This window comes from Lathamus discolor, chromosome 4 (assembly GCF_037157495.1).
Source record: "Lathamus discolor isolate bLatDis1 chromosome 4, bLatDis1.hap1, whole genome shotgun sequence".
Classification (NCBI taxonomy): Eukaryota; Metazoa; Chordata; class Aves; order Psittaciformes; family Psittacidae; genus Lathamus; species Lathamus discolor.
In genome coordinates, this window is record NC_088887.1 from 102,738,940 (window position 1) to 102,758,045 (window position 19,106).

A 19,106-nucleotide genomic window follows, 5' to 3' on the forward strand; every position below is an offset into this window, starting at 1 on the left:
GAACATTAAATTCAAATGTATGGAGCTTTTGTAAGGGATGTAATTACCAAATTATTCCTAAGAGAAGGAGAAAGATTCTCTATGTGATACATTTTTGCACTACAGAGTGTGAGGTGGATGTATATACTACTGCTTCCTTGACAGGTTCTTCTAAAGTCACACATGCTTGGTTCCAGCAGTCCTTTTGTCAAACCCACTGCTAATTGTTTTCCTGTCTGGACATCTTCAAAAATTGGCAAAGATGTCTGACCAAGAATATGGCAAAACAAGCTGAGACCTGTGCATCACAAACACTTTGCAGTGGTGCTGTGACTTAAGGCTTACTACTCACACCTAATTTAAGTTTATCTCTTGAATGCTCTTGAAACAGTGTTACGAAAAAATATCACTGCATCCTCCTTTCCAAATGACAAAGTAACACTACCAAAGGCTGTGGCAGCTGCTAATCACTGCTGCTTTGTGCTCCCCTGTGTAGCTGACTCTAGCAACTTGTTGTCTCTTGGGATTTTGGTTTATAAAGCTTTTAGTTTGCAAGCTTCTCTGGAGAAGGAATTGTTAACCTTTCATTTTCATGCATTCTGTGGCTGTGGCACCATACTCAGTGTGCAGTCCTTATTACAATATTAATTGTTAAGTTGTTGTCAATAGCAGAATATTAACATGTTGTGTTGAATCTTTGAGATACCACTGTTCTAGTTACTTCATTAGGTTTTTGGGAGTGTCTTGTAGCTAGCTTAAAATAAATAGTAATTTCAAAGGTGTTGATATTTATTGATTATTTTGACTGCAGGGTGTCTTTAGTTCTCGGGGGAAAAATATTCTTATGGTTGATGCAGATGGAGCTACAAAATTTGCAGATATTGAAAAAGTAGAAGAAGGTCTAAATAATCTTCAGCCATGGCCTGTGAGTATAAATTCTCATGGTTTTATTTTAATGCATATGCATTCAGATTGAGTTTTCTAATTCTCTTCAGCTTGAGATTTTTGAGATCTGGTTGAAGAGGTAGATATAAGTCTGGAAACCAAGGTGTAGGCCTAGAAGCTGCAAGAATAGGCTGTCAGAAGGTGGGTTTGCCAGAATTCTTACCTCTTTTGCATACACTCTGCCTGTTTCAATGCAGTACATAATGTTCTATTGACCATTCTTCCTTTGAAGTTGTTCTACTCTGTATAAATACCGTATGTTGCCTATTCAGTTAAAAATCAATTTTTTCTTTGTTAACTGTTTTGTATTTTCCTTTTATTTGATGTCATCCTGTATACCTTTAAGGATGCATCTTAATTTCACCCTGCTTTAGAGGTTCTCAAAGTTGTTAGTTTAATGACGGTATTTGGAAAACTTTTATTGTAAATCAAAATTCAAAAACCTGTAGAACAAGAGCTCCTCCCTGCATCGTCATTCTCCTTCGGGTACTTGACTTGAAAGAGATGAGGTTTATTTTCTGCTTAAATGCAGATGAGTGAGGTACTTGTAGCTAGTTTCCCGAGGCTTGGGAATGCTTCGTGCTCTGCGAGTGCAGGACCAGAAGTGCGGTAGCCACCGGGCGGCGGTGTTTGGCTGATGCTGTCTGCTACCAAAGCGACGGCTGCAGTTGTTGCTTCTGCAGCATGTCCCGCGCTCTCAAGTATACCAGATTGAAGATATTTCATGTGAGAAGCAACAGCGTGAGAATAATATTAAACCTTTCATTTTGATTACATCTTTTGATTAATTTCAGATGGTGGCATTTTATTTGTGTGAAGGTACATCAGTGCACCAAGTAGTTTATTCTACTATCGGTGCCACAGTACAATATTTAGGGAATGCCTATTATAACACTAAGTGCCTAGGAATGCTAAATGCTTATCTGTGCTTTTTAACACATTTACGGTATGCATACCTCAGAGGAACAATGTAAGCTAAACCAGACCTGAATAAATTGCAGCAATCTCTATCCAGCATATGCAAAATGTAATAAATTTTAGATGATCTGTTTAATTGTAGAAAAGACTGATTTTAGCCGCAGAAACTAGCAGTAGAAAAAGTGCAGCTACAGGAGACAGAAAAGGATACTGCTTTGAAGTTTTTTATTATACAGTTCTCAACACAAGATTCCACTGATTCAGAAAATGTTAGTTTAAATAATAACTCTGTAATTTGTATTTGTGTGCAGAATGAAATGGCTATTTCCTGTGGCTCTAGAGCTCACCTGGAGAAGGACTCAGTAGCAAAGGTTTGTTTCCATTTCCTGCTGTGTACTAATACTCAAATACTTCCATTATTTGATGCTGTCCTGCATATTTTACAATTAAATAATCAATATTTGTAAAAGAATGGAAGCTAAAAAATAGGAAAAGCTTTTCGTAAGTTTTTTTATAATTTTCATAAGTGTAGCATGTGCTCCATCATATACATAGGATGTGTATGCCTCTATATGTGCCTGGGTTTCTAGGCACTTTGAACTGCTTTGGGTTAGTGCTCCAATTTATGGATTGAATTTTCCTAGTTCAGAACATCTTACAAACAGAGCTTCTAATCCCTGACAGAATTGTTAGCTGGTAACCAGTACTGGGGCTGGAGTGGAATGCAACTGATAAGCTCACTTTTATTGATCCCCTTCCAGTGCAAGAGCTTAACCTGCAGATCCTGAAACCTGTTTCAAATGAGTAAGGGCCAATTAGCAACAAACTGTTTGAAGAGTCTCTCAGTTCGTGGGCAAGTGCTGTATTTTTTTCCATATTGCTCATGGTAAAATTTTTGAGTTTTGAACACACAGGCAGCACTGTTCTATATGTGACTCTTGTGGAATAAACACTGGTGTATAGGCTCACAGTCTTATCTTGCATCTGGGTTTCTGATGTCTTGGCAGACAGTAGTTGACAAAGCACAGGCATGGAACTTGTATTGCAGCAGATGCATTGCTGGACTCATTTTTTCAGCATCATTGGATGTGTTCATCATGTTGAATGTTCTCAAGAGTAAGCTTTGTTTATACTGATGTTTAATACTTGAAATGATTCTAAAATAGGTACACAACTACTAAAATAGTTCCAAAAGTTCAAAAGAAGTTACGCTGGTAATGTTCAGCCCCTTGTAGATCTTTAATTTCTTTCTTCTGGTTTATCAGGTAATATTGGAGTGGTTCACTGGAAAGAGTTCTTGTAAACACTGCTGTGGGTATGTTAGTGTCCAAACAAAACAAAAAAATCCAAAACCTTCATCATTATTAGAAATTAGGGTAAATCTTTGACATGGTATTTGCCTGCTTATAGCACAGAATATACCATTTGCAGTTACTTGTTACCTATGTAGGCAGTGTATCCTGGAAATATTGCTACTCAGGATGATCATGTAGCTGATGAATTTGAGCCCAGAAAAAAATGCTTCATTCTGTGGTCAGGTACTGAATATAGATAAACTTTCTTTAGTGCAGTCCTGTGTCTTTTCATGTTTGAAGGTCTTGATACATGAAGGAGAGGAATTGGAACAAGACTTTATTTTTTAATGCAAAAGTACAAATTTTAGGATGTGTCCATCCTTTGCTTCCTGTTCCTTCCCACATTTCTGACTTTCTGATAAAGGAATCGCCAGTTGTAGCCTATTTCATTTTATCACCCATCTGTCCCTTGACTGAAAAGGAAAGACTGCATTTACTACATTGGGAAGAGACTGTTGTGTAGTGTAGTAGGTATAAAAAAATTTGCAGAACAATCTTTGAGAAGCTGGGATTTCTCTCTGGGCTTAGTGGCATCTGAAATAGTAGAATGAAGCTCTGATAAGCAGCTCTATGGGATTTTTTAAGACAAGAATTTAAACCTTAAATTCAGTCTCGAGATCAGGAATTGTGTTCTGCCTCTGGAGTTGGTAATGTAGTTTAAGAAACCCATAGTATGACATGCATAAAGTCATGAGAGTGATAAACATAATCCAGGAACATTTCTTTGTGGAGTAAGTGCACAGTTTCACTGGCTGACAGTCATGCAGCCTCTTAGAGCTTCACTTTTGGGTCTAGTAGCCTTGTGTTCTTGGTCACAACCTGGTTCACCTTCACCAAAAGAGCCAAAGAATCCACACCAGACCCATCATAAACCTAGGGCTACAGTGTCTTTTGAGAAGCACAAGTTATGACTATTATGTCAGAAACAAAAGTATAACCAAAGAGTAGGCTGGGAGAACATATACCAGGAACATAAAATATATTTGTGAAAGCAAAACAAAGAAAGAGACGACTGTGTAACATTGCTGGAAATATAAATGGTCTTGCACAGCAGCTGTTACTTCAGTCCTGTTACTGACTTGGGCCATCGTATACTGCACAAAAAAGTTCATTCTTACTGCATTCCCTAAAGTGCCTTAACACAATATGTGCAAACTCTGGAGATCATTCAGTCTTGAATGAAAGAAGTGGGTGGCAAACAAGAAGAGATGGTCCTGCTTGCTGTTTTTTTAGTATTATGAAACCTGGGTTTATTATTACTTTTGTGTCAAAGTAGCAGCTGGAACCTTTCTAGTTTGTATTCTTAGGAATAGCAGTCCTGCTGGCTTGTTCTCCATTGTCGATTTGTCCTGGTAACTTCTGAATTTGTTGGACCTGTTCAACCGATTTTTAGGAAAAGGACTAGACAGAGGAGGAAAAACAGCTTGTAAATGTCCAGTGGAGTAGAGAATATAGCGTGCCATTCCCCCTCCTCCTTCACTCTTACTGGGGGAATTCCCAGAGAATCATACAGAAGATACCATGGCTGTCCCACTAAGTAATTGAAATCCAGCTGCAGGTTCCTACTCCACTTGGTAAAGTGTTATCCAGAAGAGAAAGCTGCACTGAACTAGGGAAAACAACAAAAAAGAACTTGGACTTTTCATATCCTAAGCCAGAGTACTAACCATGCACTTGACTAGCAAGTCTTTCCTTTTCAAGCTGTAATTTTGTTTCACTGCAACAGTTGAAAAATTCTGGTTTCACTCCAGTTCAAAACAAAAAACATCTACAAACTTTGAAAGCTATCACAAAACAGAGTTATTGTCCTGTAAGCCAGTCTTGCACAAATACTTCACTCATCACCTAAATGCAACCATCTGACTTCTCACCTTTTGTCCACAGCGCTCTTACTTTCGAACTATTCTGATGTATGGGTTCCACTTCCTTGTATGGTTTCTCTGTGTCAAAAAGATCAGGGACACGCAGTGTGGATTTAAACTTCTGACCAGAGAAGCTGCCTTACGGACTTTCTCAACGCTTCATATAGAACGCTGGTAAATTCTTCCTTTTTCTGTTGTTTTTTCCATATTTACCAAATTTTTCCAATTTACCATATTTTTGAAAAAGTAATTTTACTATTGAAGCTACTAGGAAGTATGTGATGTCTGTGTATAAATCCAAGCTGCTCAGTTTAACCAGTTATAGTACTTGCGTGCCAATTTAGATTTCATATGTTAAAATATCCTGGTAATTGCTAGGAATTCTATTTTGTCATTAAGAGACACTTTAGGAAATAGTTGGGTATTTAGTTTTATTCTTTCTTCTTACTGTGATAAGGAGAAAGGGAACAGATGGGCTTACTAAGTCAACTTTAAAATAGTATCCAGCGTAAGCTGAAAGAATACTCCATTGGTGCGCTTTTGGGTGGCAATAATTGACTCCTTGCAAGTTCTTTTTTCTTTGGCATGTGGTATCGAAAGAGCTACGTAATACCAAGTGGACATTTTGGTTTTGCTTTATCAGAGCAACTGATAATTGGTTAGGAGAGGGGATTAAAAACAATGTAACTCTTCTGTCATCACCTCTAAAAGAAACTCCAGACAAGCAATTTTTGATTATGTTGTAATCCACTCTCTGTTTCTGAGCATCCTCTCTCCTTTTCAGATGTGAGCCATGCAAGCAGAGTAAAAAATGGAGAGAAGCTTTTACTATGATATGAAAAGTTCAAAACTTATTAGTCTGTTTTTATGCATTACAATTCAGTACTGCTTAACCAAAACATGGTACCTAAAACCCATATCTAATAAGAAGCTTCTAATTGCTGAAGGCTCAAAGTGAAAGGAAATGCCTACTATTTTGCATTTTTTATTACTAGACTATTTCATGAGAGGACTATTGATAGAGCTCATTAATAAAGGACAGTAGAAAATGATGTATGGTCTTTGAATTACTTTAGAGCTCTCTTTCATTGTAATTTAGATAGAACAGTTCCCTTTAGAGAGTGATACAGTTGTGACTACTTTTATGGGACTGAAACACTGTTTCCACACAAATACCATAATTAAGTTTCCTGCACCACAACTGTTTATAGAAAGACTGTCTTAATTAAGCTTAATTAAATCTTTTCAAACTATTGTCTTCATCCAAGAAAATCTGTCATGGGCTACTGCTTGCTGACAGAGAACAGAATGACTGAACAAAGTTCTCATACAAAAATGTGTGTAATCCTGTAGTCCTAGTCAATTCCAATACATCCAGTTTTAGGCTGAGCTTTGGCAGTGACAGTTGAGCTATACTGCTTCTTCAGAGTGGGACTGCAAAGGTAGTGTTTGGGCACATGAATCTGGTGCTGAATGTCAAGCTTCTGTTGAGCTGAACCTGGAATTGTGAGCTGTCAGCTTTTGGAAAAACACTTTCCTAGCTGGGTGGTTTGCTTATTGCCCTAAAAGAAACTATAGCTGAGCCAGATGTATGATTTGTGCTGCTACCTCCAACACCAAACTTGATCTGTAAAGTTCTGTAATATTCATATACAGGGGTTTTCTGAATATGTGGTTAAACATGTATGCGAGGCCCAAAACTGCACATCTCAGAATTATCCTATTTAATTTGGCTTTATAAATTAAGTGCTTCAAGAAGAAATACTGAAAGAAATGAATGAGGGTAATAAGTTTAATCTGTAAAAATGCAGCCTTCAGTCTTACTCTGTTGTAAACTGAAGATTTTTATTATAATTGCACTTAATTGGTCAGACATATTATGTGAAATATTCAGGGTTTTTATTAAAAAAAATCTTCACAAGCTTTCGTCTGTCACTCGGATTCTCTAAAAGAATGAAACAATAAAAATAATAGTTCTGTACCCCATTATCCAGGAATAAAGCCAATGAAAAAGGATATTGCTAACTTATAGTAATTACATTGCAGGTATGAAATATTATCAGCACGTCTTGGTATATTAATTCATTGTGCTTATATGTGCTGCTATAAAATGAGCCTTCTCTTCTTGATCTTTTATTTACTGTAATCCATAAACTAACCCTGAGTGTTTTCTTATATATCTGAAATGTACTGGTTAGTGATGAAGAATGTTTGCTTTGTTGGTCAAAAAAAGAATAACTCAAGTGCTTCCAATAAACAGCTCTTCAGATACTTCCAAGTCACAAATTTGCCTAAAACAACAATAGTTTTGGTTTGGTTTGGTTTGAAGTTGGTTTCATTTTTTCTGCCAAAGTGGGCAATATATTGTCTGGTTTTATCCTCATCTGTCCTTCAACAGTCTCTGTGCTTCCCTGCCTTCATTTTCATACTTACTGGCTAATTAAAACCAAATCCAAAGGAATAGTAGACATTTTGAGATCAAAACCTCTGGCAAGTTTCATGGAAACTGAAACCTCCATGAAGGAGAGAAACTCCAATTATTGCCACTGCTAAAAGAGAAAACTACAATAAGGATTCAAAGTTACTTGTCAGCTTCACAACCAGCCATTTATCATGTGTAACTGGAAGATAACAAAGTGTCAGTGCACGAAACAGAGTACTGTTCCTTTTCCAGTTAATATTTATAAGATCTGCAAATAAAATGGGATATGGGGAAGTGTAAGTGTGTGGGGAAAGTGGGTATTTCAAAGGAAACAGTAATAGTGATTGAAATGTCTATGTTGGACACACAGTTGGGATAACTGCAGTTGGAAGTTACAAAGGGATATCAAACATTCATCCCATAAAACCATACATTGGATTCCTGTGTGTGTAATAATGTAAGAATCTGAAACAGCCCAATACTGAAAGCTTTTTATTTTAAGCAAAAGTGGGCCCTGATATCTTACAATTGCATAAAATGTAAAAACAAAAATAGACATTGTGCCATGGAGGTTCTGTATGAGTGTGAAGATGTAAGGGGAGGAAATAGTAGTCAGTATTGTATTTCTGCTAACCTGAAGCAATGGGGAGTCCCTAATGGGTCACAGTACAACACACTGATACTGAGACCAACAGCAGAGGAACCACCATCTTGATGCTGGATAGGATGCTCAGAAGTCTGGGTTTATTACTGCCTCTGCATTAGGGCTGTTTGACATTGAAGAAATTACTTAATTCTTTCTGAATCCTAAAATCCCACTAGTGAAGTGCAGCTCTGTTAGGTATTGAAAGAGTTCAGTTCAGTATGGTCAGTGCTTAGACATTCTAGTAATACTGGAGGAGAGTGATGGAGAATATTCAACAAACAAGCAGCATTTAATAGAATAAAAGCCATCTGAGAGCCAGCACCCTAGTCACTGACTCTGTGGAGGGCTCCCCTGGTGCTGAAGCAGAACGTGTGGTGAGTTGTTGAAGAAAATGAACACAATTTGTTTTTTGCAGAAGCCTCGTCTGTCCTGTCTGCTCAGGTTCTGTCAGACTCGGATTTTTTGAGGTACTACAGTAGAAAGTGAATTCTTATGTGAGGACATAATAAATATTTAGACTAGTTAATATGTAACATATTTACGCATAATGTGATATAAAATGACTATAAAATTGGCGATCTAATAATTCTTTCCCTGAACTGTTTACCTTACTGCTCAGTTAGGATACGAATATGCATACACAATAGACAGGATTTGCTTTATCACACCTGAAGAGCCTCTACTTGTCATCTGGTCTCCCTTCTTAGACCAACAGAAGGGACAGTTTTAGAGTACAATTAATTTCATCCTAATACAGGCTTCTAAAATACACCAGATGAATTGCAGCCTACAAATGCCCGTTTCCTGCCCTTGACTGTAAAGGTACTGTAGATAATTTGTACACAGGTGTATCCACTGTAAATGACTGAAGTTCAGCAGTGTAAATTTAACACATAGTGAAGCAATACATAGGAAAAAATGTGCTGGGTTGCTGGTACCTCAGCTGCATCAGAGGGATAAACTATTCAGTAAATCCTGGAGGTACTGAGTTAGAAAAAAAACTACTGAAGCAATTCTGTATCAAAGGCAGCTCGGTTTCCGAGTTGTCTAGGCAGCACTGTTTCTGTAGACAAAAAGCCCAGAGAACTCTTCCCTTTGGATAAAGGAATCCCAGAGTACCTAGGCATACATAAGAGCATACTTAGCACATACATAAGGCATACATAAGTGCATACATAGGCACACATACATAAGTGCTAAACTAGCATTGGACAATAGGAGACTGCCTTAAGTGCTGGATATTGCTGCTACTGCTCCAAAAGGCAGATCAATACAAATTCAAGAAATTGTATTTTTATTTGTATGTCTCTAAGCAGACTAATAACATACTTCAGTCAAAGAGCAAGTGTGAGGAGCACAGTCTGTCTCAATGTCTCAGCACTCACAGTAAAGAATTTCTTCCTAATATCTAATCTAAATTACCCTTTTTCAGTTTAAAGCCATTCCCCCTTGTTCCGTCTCTACATGGCCTTGTAAAAAGTCCCTCTCCAGATTTTTTGCAGACACCTTTTAGGTACTGGATGGCTCCTCTAACGGATATCACCTCTTTAATGTTAAAAATACTGGAAAACAGACCACAATTTTCTTCTTGCTGTTCTGAGTTTTATTTATAGATGCTTATATTTAGGAAATCTTAAAAGCAAACTGAAATACAGACCAAAACCACTGTTTCATCATTATGGTGATCAGGGTTATGTCACCCTTTTTAAAGAGAGAGAGAGATTTCCTATAATGTTTTGTTAATCTAGTAAAGTTTATAAAGCATTTGAAAATTAATAGATACTGCAAGCTATTTATGTATTTGATACTAAGAAGTAATGCTTATATCCTAAACTAGATTTGTTTTTTTTGTGACTGTGTTGTCTTTTTAACGGTTCTTTGGAGAGCTGGCTGTGTATGAATATGAATATGAATATGAGTATGAATATGGTATATATGAATACAAACCAAACATTGCTGAAATTTACTTTCTAAATAGCAAAGTTCTGACATTAGTTTGAAATGAGAGGAACCTTTTGAACAGAGAGCATATGCTTTGTGGTTTAGGTTCTGAATCTGATTACAACACTAATCTATTTTTCAGAAATGGATGGAGCACATTTTTTAAATTAAAACTTAGAAGATTAAAAGGCATGTCTTAAAAATGTAATAGAGGCAGTTGGAATTACTCACTTTCTGGTTCCAAAAGAAGTTCTGGTTCTGCCTCTGCAGTCTTGACCTGAGAAATATAACTGTTAATGTTAAATTTTAATGCACAGGAGGAAAAGTGGAGAATTAAATGTTCTCACTGGCAGAATATTCCTGTCCTATTTTTTTTCATTGATTTCTTCTGCCAAAACAAACAAACAAACAAACAAACAAAAAAATCATAAATTTTCTTTTGGCCAAAAAATGCCTTTCCTTACGTAGGAGAGCTGGACATAGCAGCACTTACTCTCCTACCTGGGATATTGATAGGATGATGGGGGATTCAAAGCATAGTTTGATTGACGTACTTTTCTGAAGGGGCAATTTATAATGATACTGTGCAGCTCAGCAGATCACTGATTAGATCAAATCGTTGCTATTACTTTTGACTATAAAAATTGCCTTGTGCACTGAACAAGCCATGCTGTTTCACATCTAAAACTCAAAAGCTCAATATAAAAAAATTAATGTTTGTTGCTAATATCTATATGTAGTGTTTATATAAAAATTACAGAAAGTTTAGCATTAAAATTGCTACAGGGATTTCTTTTCCAATTCTTTGGCATTTTAGACTAACACAGCCAGTGGAATTAATTGTTTTTCCTGGGTTTGTGCATGGCAAGTAGAATTGTTTATGAAGTCTAATCAACACAAGAATGTTTTGCTGTTATAACTATGTCCGTTTTGTCTTGTAAAAACTTCTTCTTCTGGCAGACATATGTGGACTTTCAAAAGCCCCAGTACAGCTACAGCAGTACTGGCAGTGTAACCCACTTGACATCTTATTTCATTGTTGGACCTCTTTGACCATAGGAAGTTTTCTCTGCCCATTGAGAATTTGCTGGAACAACTTATTCTGGGTTCAGAAAAGTTCTAAATTCCGGTTAAAACAGTATAACTGAAAGCCTGATTTTGAAATTTGAAACACTTAAAATTGGTGTTAAAAAAAGTCTTACTGTAATTTTAAAATACAGAATAATTTTGCATTTTAAGGATTTGGTTTAAAAGGTTTAAATTCAATTAAACACCTGCCAATTTGGTGTTCAACTGAATTTTAGCCAGCATCATCTTAAATTGTAAGTTAACCAGAAGCACTCCTCAGCACATACACAAACAGATGAAGATGTTTTTCTGTATTTTACACTTCATGCTTGTGTTAATTAACATATAATGGAGCCACTATTAGAAGAAGATGGGGAAGCTGTCACACCATGTATGTTTGACTGTCTAACTTTGGATACTTAGATTAGAGCCTGAATTCATTTAGGCTGGAGCCAACCTTGGGTATCCTAAGCTGTCTGCTCCCTCCTTAGAGGCACCTACTTTCTCTCTTAGCAGCGGGATCCGGTGAAGTATGTGATGTGAATAATTCCCTGCTGCTTCTAAGAGCAGTTGTCACATGTTAACTAGCCACAAATGGCTTCATGTCAATACACATGTATTACACTCACCAACTCATCCACTGATGTTGCTTTGATCTCCTCTACGGTAGGCTCCAGCTTAGATACCCACGCTTAAATCCTAACTATAGAAATGTCTGTATGGTTCTTCTGTACCAGCTGGATCTGGTGATTTTCAGTATGGGTAATACCATCAGTGTATTGAGTACACTGCAATCCATATTCCCTGATTAACTGCTCTAGGATGCGTATGAGGGGTACTGAAAAGTGGTGGGGAACAGGGGAAGCAGCAAGATGTCCCAGCAGTATACTACAGAAGCTATTCTCCATTCAGTTTTGAGTAGGGTTTTTTTAATTTCAGGATATGTTCATTGTTACACAAAGGACAACCACATGTAACAGTATTAGTGTTCAACCTGATTAATTCCTGTGTCTTTAATCTTTTACTTTTGAGCACTGGAGTTCACCAGATTATTTAATGCTGTTGTGCTGTGATGCATATGCTGACATTCCAGTAATTTGTTGTCCATAGGAATTGCTGCAAATAGCTTTTAGCTCACTGGCCTAATACTTTCTGTAGTAATATTTCTAGAGAAGCTCGTACAGTATAATTCATCAGACAATTAAGATTTTTAGTCAGTTAAGTAGTGAATATTACAAAATTAGATTTAGTCTTAATTCACAAGACAAACATTCAGAGGTGAATACATGGGAGTTTTGGCTTACAAATGTAAAATGTCAGCGAAAAAATAAATAATAAGACTTCAGTAGAAGAGACCATGGCATAATTAATAAAACAGTATTCAACCCTCATTTAAAGAAAATCATGAAATGGCAAGGCTGCTTGGAGCAGATTCAGTTCACTGAGATAAAAAAAAAAAACCAACACATTTCTTCCTGTAACTTTTTTGTGACAATTAAAACACCTGTGTCCCAATCAAAAACAGGTTTACAAAGTGGTTCTCTAGCCACAGCAACTGTAGTCTCTGTAGATAACCTCTGTTTCTGCTGTCTTTGCAGAAAGAACACTGAGGTATGTCAGTGCTGTCCTGTGACATAAACGCGCAGTGCGAGTTCAGGTTGATGCATGTTTGGTAATGATTTCATTTGCAAGCCAGCGTGCTGTGGTCTGTACTTCAGTGGGAACCTCCATGTATGTGTCATACCTAAGTGCACATTTCAGAGTGGACTTCTGTTGTTGCATTCATTAATTATTTGCAGAAATGCACTGCACTGCTTAAAAGGAGGCTAGAAGTAGAGGGAAATAACATCTGAACTTGGCTAGCAACCTGCTGAAGTATGTCTTTTTGCCTGCACTTGACCACCTGTTTGTCCCTTTCTACCCTTTCTGTGGAGTTAAATGGGATTACCAACAACATGAATTCAAGCAGCCATTGAAGCATGAACAAATACGTTATTATTTATCGCATACACTTTCTCCAGTGGCAAAACATTATTATTTTTTTAATTATTATTGATTTTAAAAGAAAATTGCCTTGGACTTCACAATAAGAATTTAAGCAGATTCTCAAATTATGATATTATTGAGAGAAGATGTGGACTAGTGTTGAATTGTACTTGACTGCCTTGCAGCTGTGTTTTCAAGACCTATGTGTGCGGGTTTGGAGCATCTGTTTCATTTACTTCAAAATGGAAACCTTACCAACAGCTACATTAAAATGTTTCCAATTCCTTAAACTTCAAGGTTTGCTCCCCTAGGGAAAAAACTCCGAATAATCTGATGTGGATGGCCATTGACAGCTTTTTCCAATATAGAATAGTATTTTTAAAAAACTTTTTATTGGGAGGGGTTGGGGAAGAGAATGTGGAGCTGTTTCGCTTAAATCCCTGTTACTAGATGTCATTTAAGGAACAAGAAGACCCCTACTGGCATTTGGAGACTACAAGGGTAGGTAGGGGGGAAACTCAGGAATAAATAAATCTAAGAAATTTAACTCAAATCACCAGAATCTTTATAATTGTGGTTTGCATTCACCCTTGGCAGTACTAGCTACTGGTAGTTTCATATGCTGATTTCTTTATGGGCATTACAAGCTGTAGTTGCCAAAACACTTTTCTAATGTAACTTTTCTAGTGACACAAGGGCAGCCTTGGCTGCACTGGCCATGAAATGATGGAGTTCAAGATCCTTAGAGCAGCATGGAGGGAGCACAGGAAGCTCACTACCCTGGGCTTCAGGAGAGCAGACTTTGGCCTCCTCAGGGATCTGCTTGGTAGAGCCCTAGAAGGAAGAGGGACCCAGGAAAGCTGGTTAATATTCAACGATCACCTCCTCCAAGCTCAGGAGTGATGCATCCCAACAAAGAGGACGCCAGCCAAATAAGCTGGAATGTCTGCATGGATGAACAAGGAACTCCTGGACAAACTCCAGCATAAAAAGGAAGAGGAAGCAAGGACGGGTCGCCTGGGAGGAGTGACTTTTTTACCTCAGTCTTGATAAGTGCTCCAGCCACACTGGTAGAGTCACAGACCACAAAGGAAGGGACTGGGAGAATGAAGTGCTTCTCACTGTAAGAGAAGGTTGGGTTTGAGAACATCTAAGGAGCCTGAAGGTGCCCAAGTCTGTGGGACTTGACAAGATACATCAGTGGGAACTGGCAGATGTAGTTGCCAAACCATTTTCCATCATATTTGAGCTCTAAGGCACATGCAAAATTAAGGAGGTGACTGGTGACAGCCAACATAGCTTCACTAAGAGCAAATTGTGCCTGACAAGTTTGCTGGCCTTCTAAGATGGAGTCATAGCACTGGTGGATAGGCAAAGAGTGACTGACATCAGCTACCTGGACTTGTGCAAAGCATTTGACATTGTCCCACTCAACAGCCCTTTCTCTAAACTGAAGAGACTATTCAATGAATAAGGAATTGTCTGGATGGTCACAATCAAAGAGTTGCTGTCAACTGCTCAATGTCCAAGTGGAGATCAGTGAAGAGTGGTATTCCTCAGGGGTTGGTGTTGGGACCAGCACTGTTCAACATCTTTGTCGGTGACATGGAAAGCGGGATTGAGGGCACCCTCAGCAAGTTTGCCAGCGACACCAAGCTGTGTGACGTGGTCGACATGCTGAGGAAAGGGATGCTATCCAGAGGGACCTGGAGACATCTGGGAGGAAAACCTCATGAAGTTTAACAAGGCCAAATGCAAGGTCCTGCACCTGGGTCAGGGCAATCCCTTGTGTAAATACAGGCTGGGGCGGAGGAGTGATTAAGGGCAGCCATGGGTGAAGGACTTGGGTGTTGATGGACAAGAAGTTCAATATGACCAAGTACTGGGTGCTTGCAGCCCAGAAAGCCAACCGTCTCCTGGGTTGCATCAAAAGGAGCGTGACCAGCAGGTCAAGAGAAGTGATCCTGCCCCTCTACTCTGCTCTTGTGAGACCCCACCTGTGTTCAGCTCTGGAACACTCAATATGGGAAGGACCATGGACCTATTGGAGCAAGCTCAGGGGAGGCCATGGAGATGAATACAGGGCTGGAGCACCTCTCCTATGAAGACAAGCTGAGAGACTTGGGATTGTTCAGCCTGGAGAAGAGGAGGCTCAGGGGACACCTTATAGCAGCCTTCCAATCAATACCTAAAGGGAGCCTACAGGAAATCTGGACGGGAATTTTCATAAGAGCAGGTAGTGATAGGACGAGGGGGAATGGCTTTAAACTGGAAAAGGGGAGATTTAGATTAGCTATAAGGAAGAAATAATTCACTATGAGGGTGATGAGGCACTGGGACAGGTTGCCCAGAGCAGCTGTGGCTGCTCCATCCCTGGCAGTGTTCAAGGCCAGGTTGGACATGGCTTGGAGCAACCTGGTCTAGTGGAAGGTGTCCCTGCCTGTCTCAGGAGGGTTGGAACTGGATGATCTTTAAGGTAACTTCCAACCTAAACTGTTCTGTGATTCTATGGTTATAATATCAAAAGCCTCAGTGTCTCAGATCCAGAAAGCCCACTTGAGTGTGCAGTTGCAAGAATGAACCATACAGACAATTCTCTGTGCAGAGCAATTAGAGAATTAAAGTGTTATTTTAGACAAGCTGGGCAGGGAGGGGCAGCTGACTTAAAGCAGGACCACTTTCCAAATTCATTTTGCTGCACAACCTGCAAACAACTGTGCCAAGGCAGGTCTTGAGGGTTTCTGTGTTGTACATTAAATGGTCACCAGGTGAAGAACAACTGTTGTTCACGTTCTGTTATGCAAAATAACAAAAATAATTTCTCACATCTGTGCTGTTGCCTTTATTCTTGACTTAGAAAGTACAGGGGGCATCCATCAGATCAGTGTAAAACCACAGCAGGTAGTTGTCCCCTTTGATGAGATGTAGATTGACATCTCTTTGATAGAGATGTAGATTGACAGAGCACATTTGGCTGTTTTGTCTTTGGAAATGTTTAAATCATGATTGTGGCAGAATGAAAAGTGAGCAGTGGTCTGAGCACAGCATGACCTTTGAGAACAGGACACGGTGGTGTTTGTATGCTGGCTATGTTCTGAGCCATTCACTCAGGGAAATTAATTTCCCTTTCATGTGCATCTGACCTGGAGAGCATTGGTATCAGCTTCATAACTGAACACCAACCTCCTTAAATCAGGCTGGGGATTTAATTAACAGTGCCACCATCTTTCTTCTGGAAATAAGTGTGACTGTATTTGCTATTTTGTGTCCTTCAGGGCATTTGATGTGGAACTTCTTTATATAGCTCAGCGCTTGAGAATACCTATAGCAGAAGTTGCTGTCAACTGGACTGAAATTGAAGGTAGGGAAATTATTTATATCCTTGTAAGATTCCTTATGTGTCAGTCCAGAATAAAATATCCAAGGGTCTTCCCATATTTTACCCAGTTCTAATTACACACAGTTGCGTTTCCATACAAATTTTAAATTTCATGTCCTTGCCAGCCTTTTGCTATGACACAGTACAGGAAGCGTAGCTGAAGGGGTAGCAAGAGAGAAACTTCTCACTCCCACTGGAGACAAAAGTCGGTAGTTTTACTGATAGGATAAAGCACTGCTTTGGTGTGTCCCCTTCCTATAATGTGTTAAGAAAAACACTGCAACTGTAAAACACTGTGCCGGAAGTCTGACCATCCTGTTCATTGATTCAACTCCATTTCACTATGTCTTGGCTTCCAAAATTCTCAGCCCACCTATTAAGGCCTCTTCTTCTGAAGGTTCTTTCAGACCTGTAGGGAGGTCTCTGTTACTGGGTTACTGGAAGGTATAGTTCCATACATATTTCTTCATAAGCAAAGCCAGTTTAAGAGATACTGCTTTGCTTCTTCTCACTTCCTCCCTTCCATCAAATGCAGAGTGCAAGTAGAGAATATCCTAACCTGACTTTACTAGAAAAGAAATGCTTTCTTTCAATGCAGTTCCACATGTATATTGTACGTAATACAAAGATTAGCAGAGATGGAGGAGGGCTTGCTTTCATAGTGTGGGTTCCTTACCTTGCCTGAAGACTGGCACATTCATATTACTGATGGCAGTCCTCTTCTCCAATGTTGCTAAGAAATCCTTAATTATCAATGATGTTCACGTTCCTATACACTTGAACAAAGCTTTGTCATAGAGAAAACTATGCATCTTGTGACATACATGGAATTAATGTGCTGCTTGCAAACTAGAATCTCCCATTTATGGTATAATGTAATTAGTACAAAGCAATAACTTTTGCAATATAAATTTTTATTAATGTTAAAGTCTTGGTTGTGGGGCCGAATGTGCTGAGAATGCAGAGGTTCATGACTACTTAAATGTGTCTCTTGCCAATGCTCATTTTTTCTAACAACGTCCTTCTGATTTTCTTCTTCATTAATCACAGGTTCTAAGTTAGTTCCCTTTTGGAGCTGGCTGCAGATGGGCAGGGATCTCCTTTTTATACGACTGCGATATATGACTGGTGCCTGGCAGCTTGAAACAAGAAAATGTAATTAGGTTATTTACATTTTCCAAATATATTATTATACTTAATGGAACATGAGAACAGCTTCAATCAAGTGAAGTGGTGATGAAAGCTGAGGTAATTCTTCATTACTCCTGTTGTATGTTTCATTTTTGCAGCACGTATGTGTTTTATAAGGTTGTCAGCAGGAGATTTGTACCATGTTTTGAGAAGAGAAAGCATTTCCAAAAATATTTTCTTATCTGGTAATCAGGTTTTTATAATATTAAATAGTAGCTTTAACATGTCTTATAAATTCACTCAAATAAATATATCTTCTTTTGTCTCATCATACATTTGGAATTTCCTTACATATATTAAAATGAGGCAGTCTGTTCTACATGGTGCAATATTGTGTTGTGAATGACCACAACCATTTGTTTCTAGAGTAGCTGGAAATATAGGGCCATATTGCAACTTGGAATTATCAATCATGGTTCACACTGATGAAATGTTTAGATTCAATGTTACGGGAAATATTAATGGGTTTTACTGAGTTAGGACAGTAATGTTCATAAGGCTGTTCTAAGAACTTTCAGTAGTCTCTTGACATTCCAAATGTTTTTGTCTGAAGCTGAAATAGTTTGTCTGAAATCAAACTGCGGATAATCTCCAGACTGTGGAAGGTCCAAGAGAAAGTACTTTTCATGTTAAAATGTTGTCTTCTATAAATATGTTTTGATCACATGTACTAATTAATATGGTATGTTCAAGGCTGGGAGTCGCTGGCATCTAAAAATCTGTAATGCAAAGGGTATGAAAAGATAATTCAGAACACACAAAAATGAGATCCAATGTACACTGGGGGCCTGTGCTAGCGGTGCCAGTCTGACATTTTTACACTTCAAATGAGATCAGAGAGGGAGGAAGGGGTCTTGAGCCTTTCTTCATAATGTCATACCCTGTTACATTCTGTAACAAGAGTATGACAGGGTTCAATAGTGCTTTCAAAACAGTTGTGGATTGCCAACAAACTAAGCCAATCTGTCTTTCAGAAATGTACAAATCTGTACAGATTTAAAGAATGAGTGGCATATGGCTGTACTTTCACATATGATTTCATTGGTGATTTTTCTTATTCCTTCTGCAATATTGAGTTCTGCTCCTGTTAAGGTTACCTCAGTTTTCTATGCATTGAAGTATTGGAATAAATTATCAAGAAGTACCTCCAGTTTGATTTTGCAGGCTTTATTCTCTTGCCTAGTTCACATCCCATCTCAGCTGCCTTTCAAAGCAGGCTTGCTACGTCTAAACTATTTGTTGGAGATAGTCATTGACCTGCCCAAAAATATTTTGAGAGCAGGGATAGACAGCTTGTGGGACACCTGGCAAAGTGTAGTCCGACACATTCATTCAGTACAAGCAGAACAGGGATGAAAAAACAAAAGGAATAAACTGGGATAGAGGGAAATGGGGAGAAACAGAAAATGAAATC

General features: G+C 38.5%; 1 protein-coding gene across 4 annotated transcripts in view; it reads left to right on the forward strand.

Moving 5' to 3' along the window:
* ALG5 (ALG5 dolichyl-phosphate beta-glucosyltransferase) overlaps nucleotides 1–18,836 on the forward strand; it is a 24,350-nt gene extending 5,514 nt beyond the window's left edge. For 3 of the 4 annotated variants that reach the window (XM_065678374.1, XM_065678375.1, XM_065678376.1), the window contains exons 6-10: nucleotides 791–904; nucleotides 2,154–2,213; nucleotides 5,082–5,233; nucleotides 16,398–16,483; nucleotides 17,552–18,836. In XM_065678374.1, the coding sequence (XP_065534446.1) occupies nucleotides 791–904; nucleotides 2,154–2,213; nucleotides 5,082–5,233; nucleotides 16,398–16,483; nucleotides 17,552–17,664 (525 nt within the window). In that variant the 3' untranslated portion in view covers nucleotides 17,665–18,836. The remainder of the gene's footprint in view (nucleotides 1–790; nucleotides 905–2,153; nucleotides 2,214–5,081; nucleotides 5,234–16,397; nucleotides 16,484–17,551) is intronic. The other variant, XM_065678377.1, reaches the window with a different exon arrangement.
* Nucleotides 18,837–19,106: the final 270 nt, after the last annotated feature.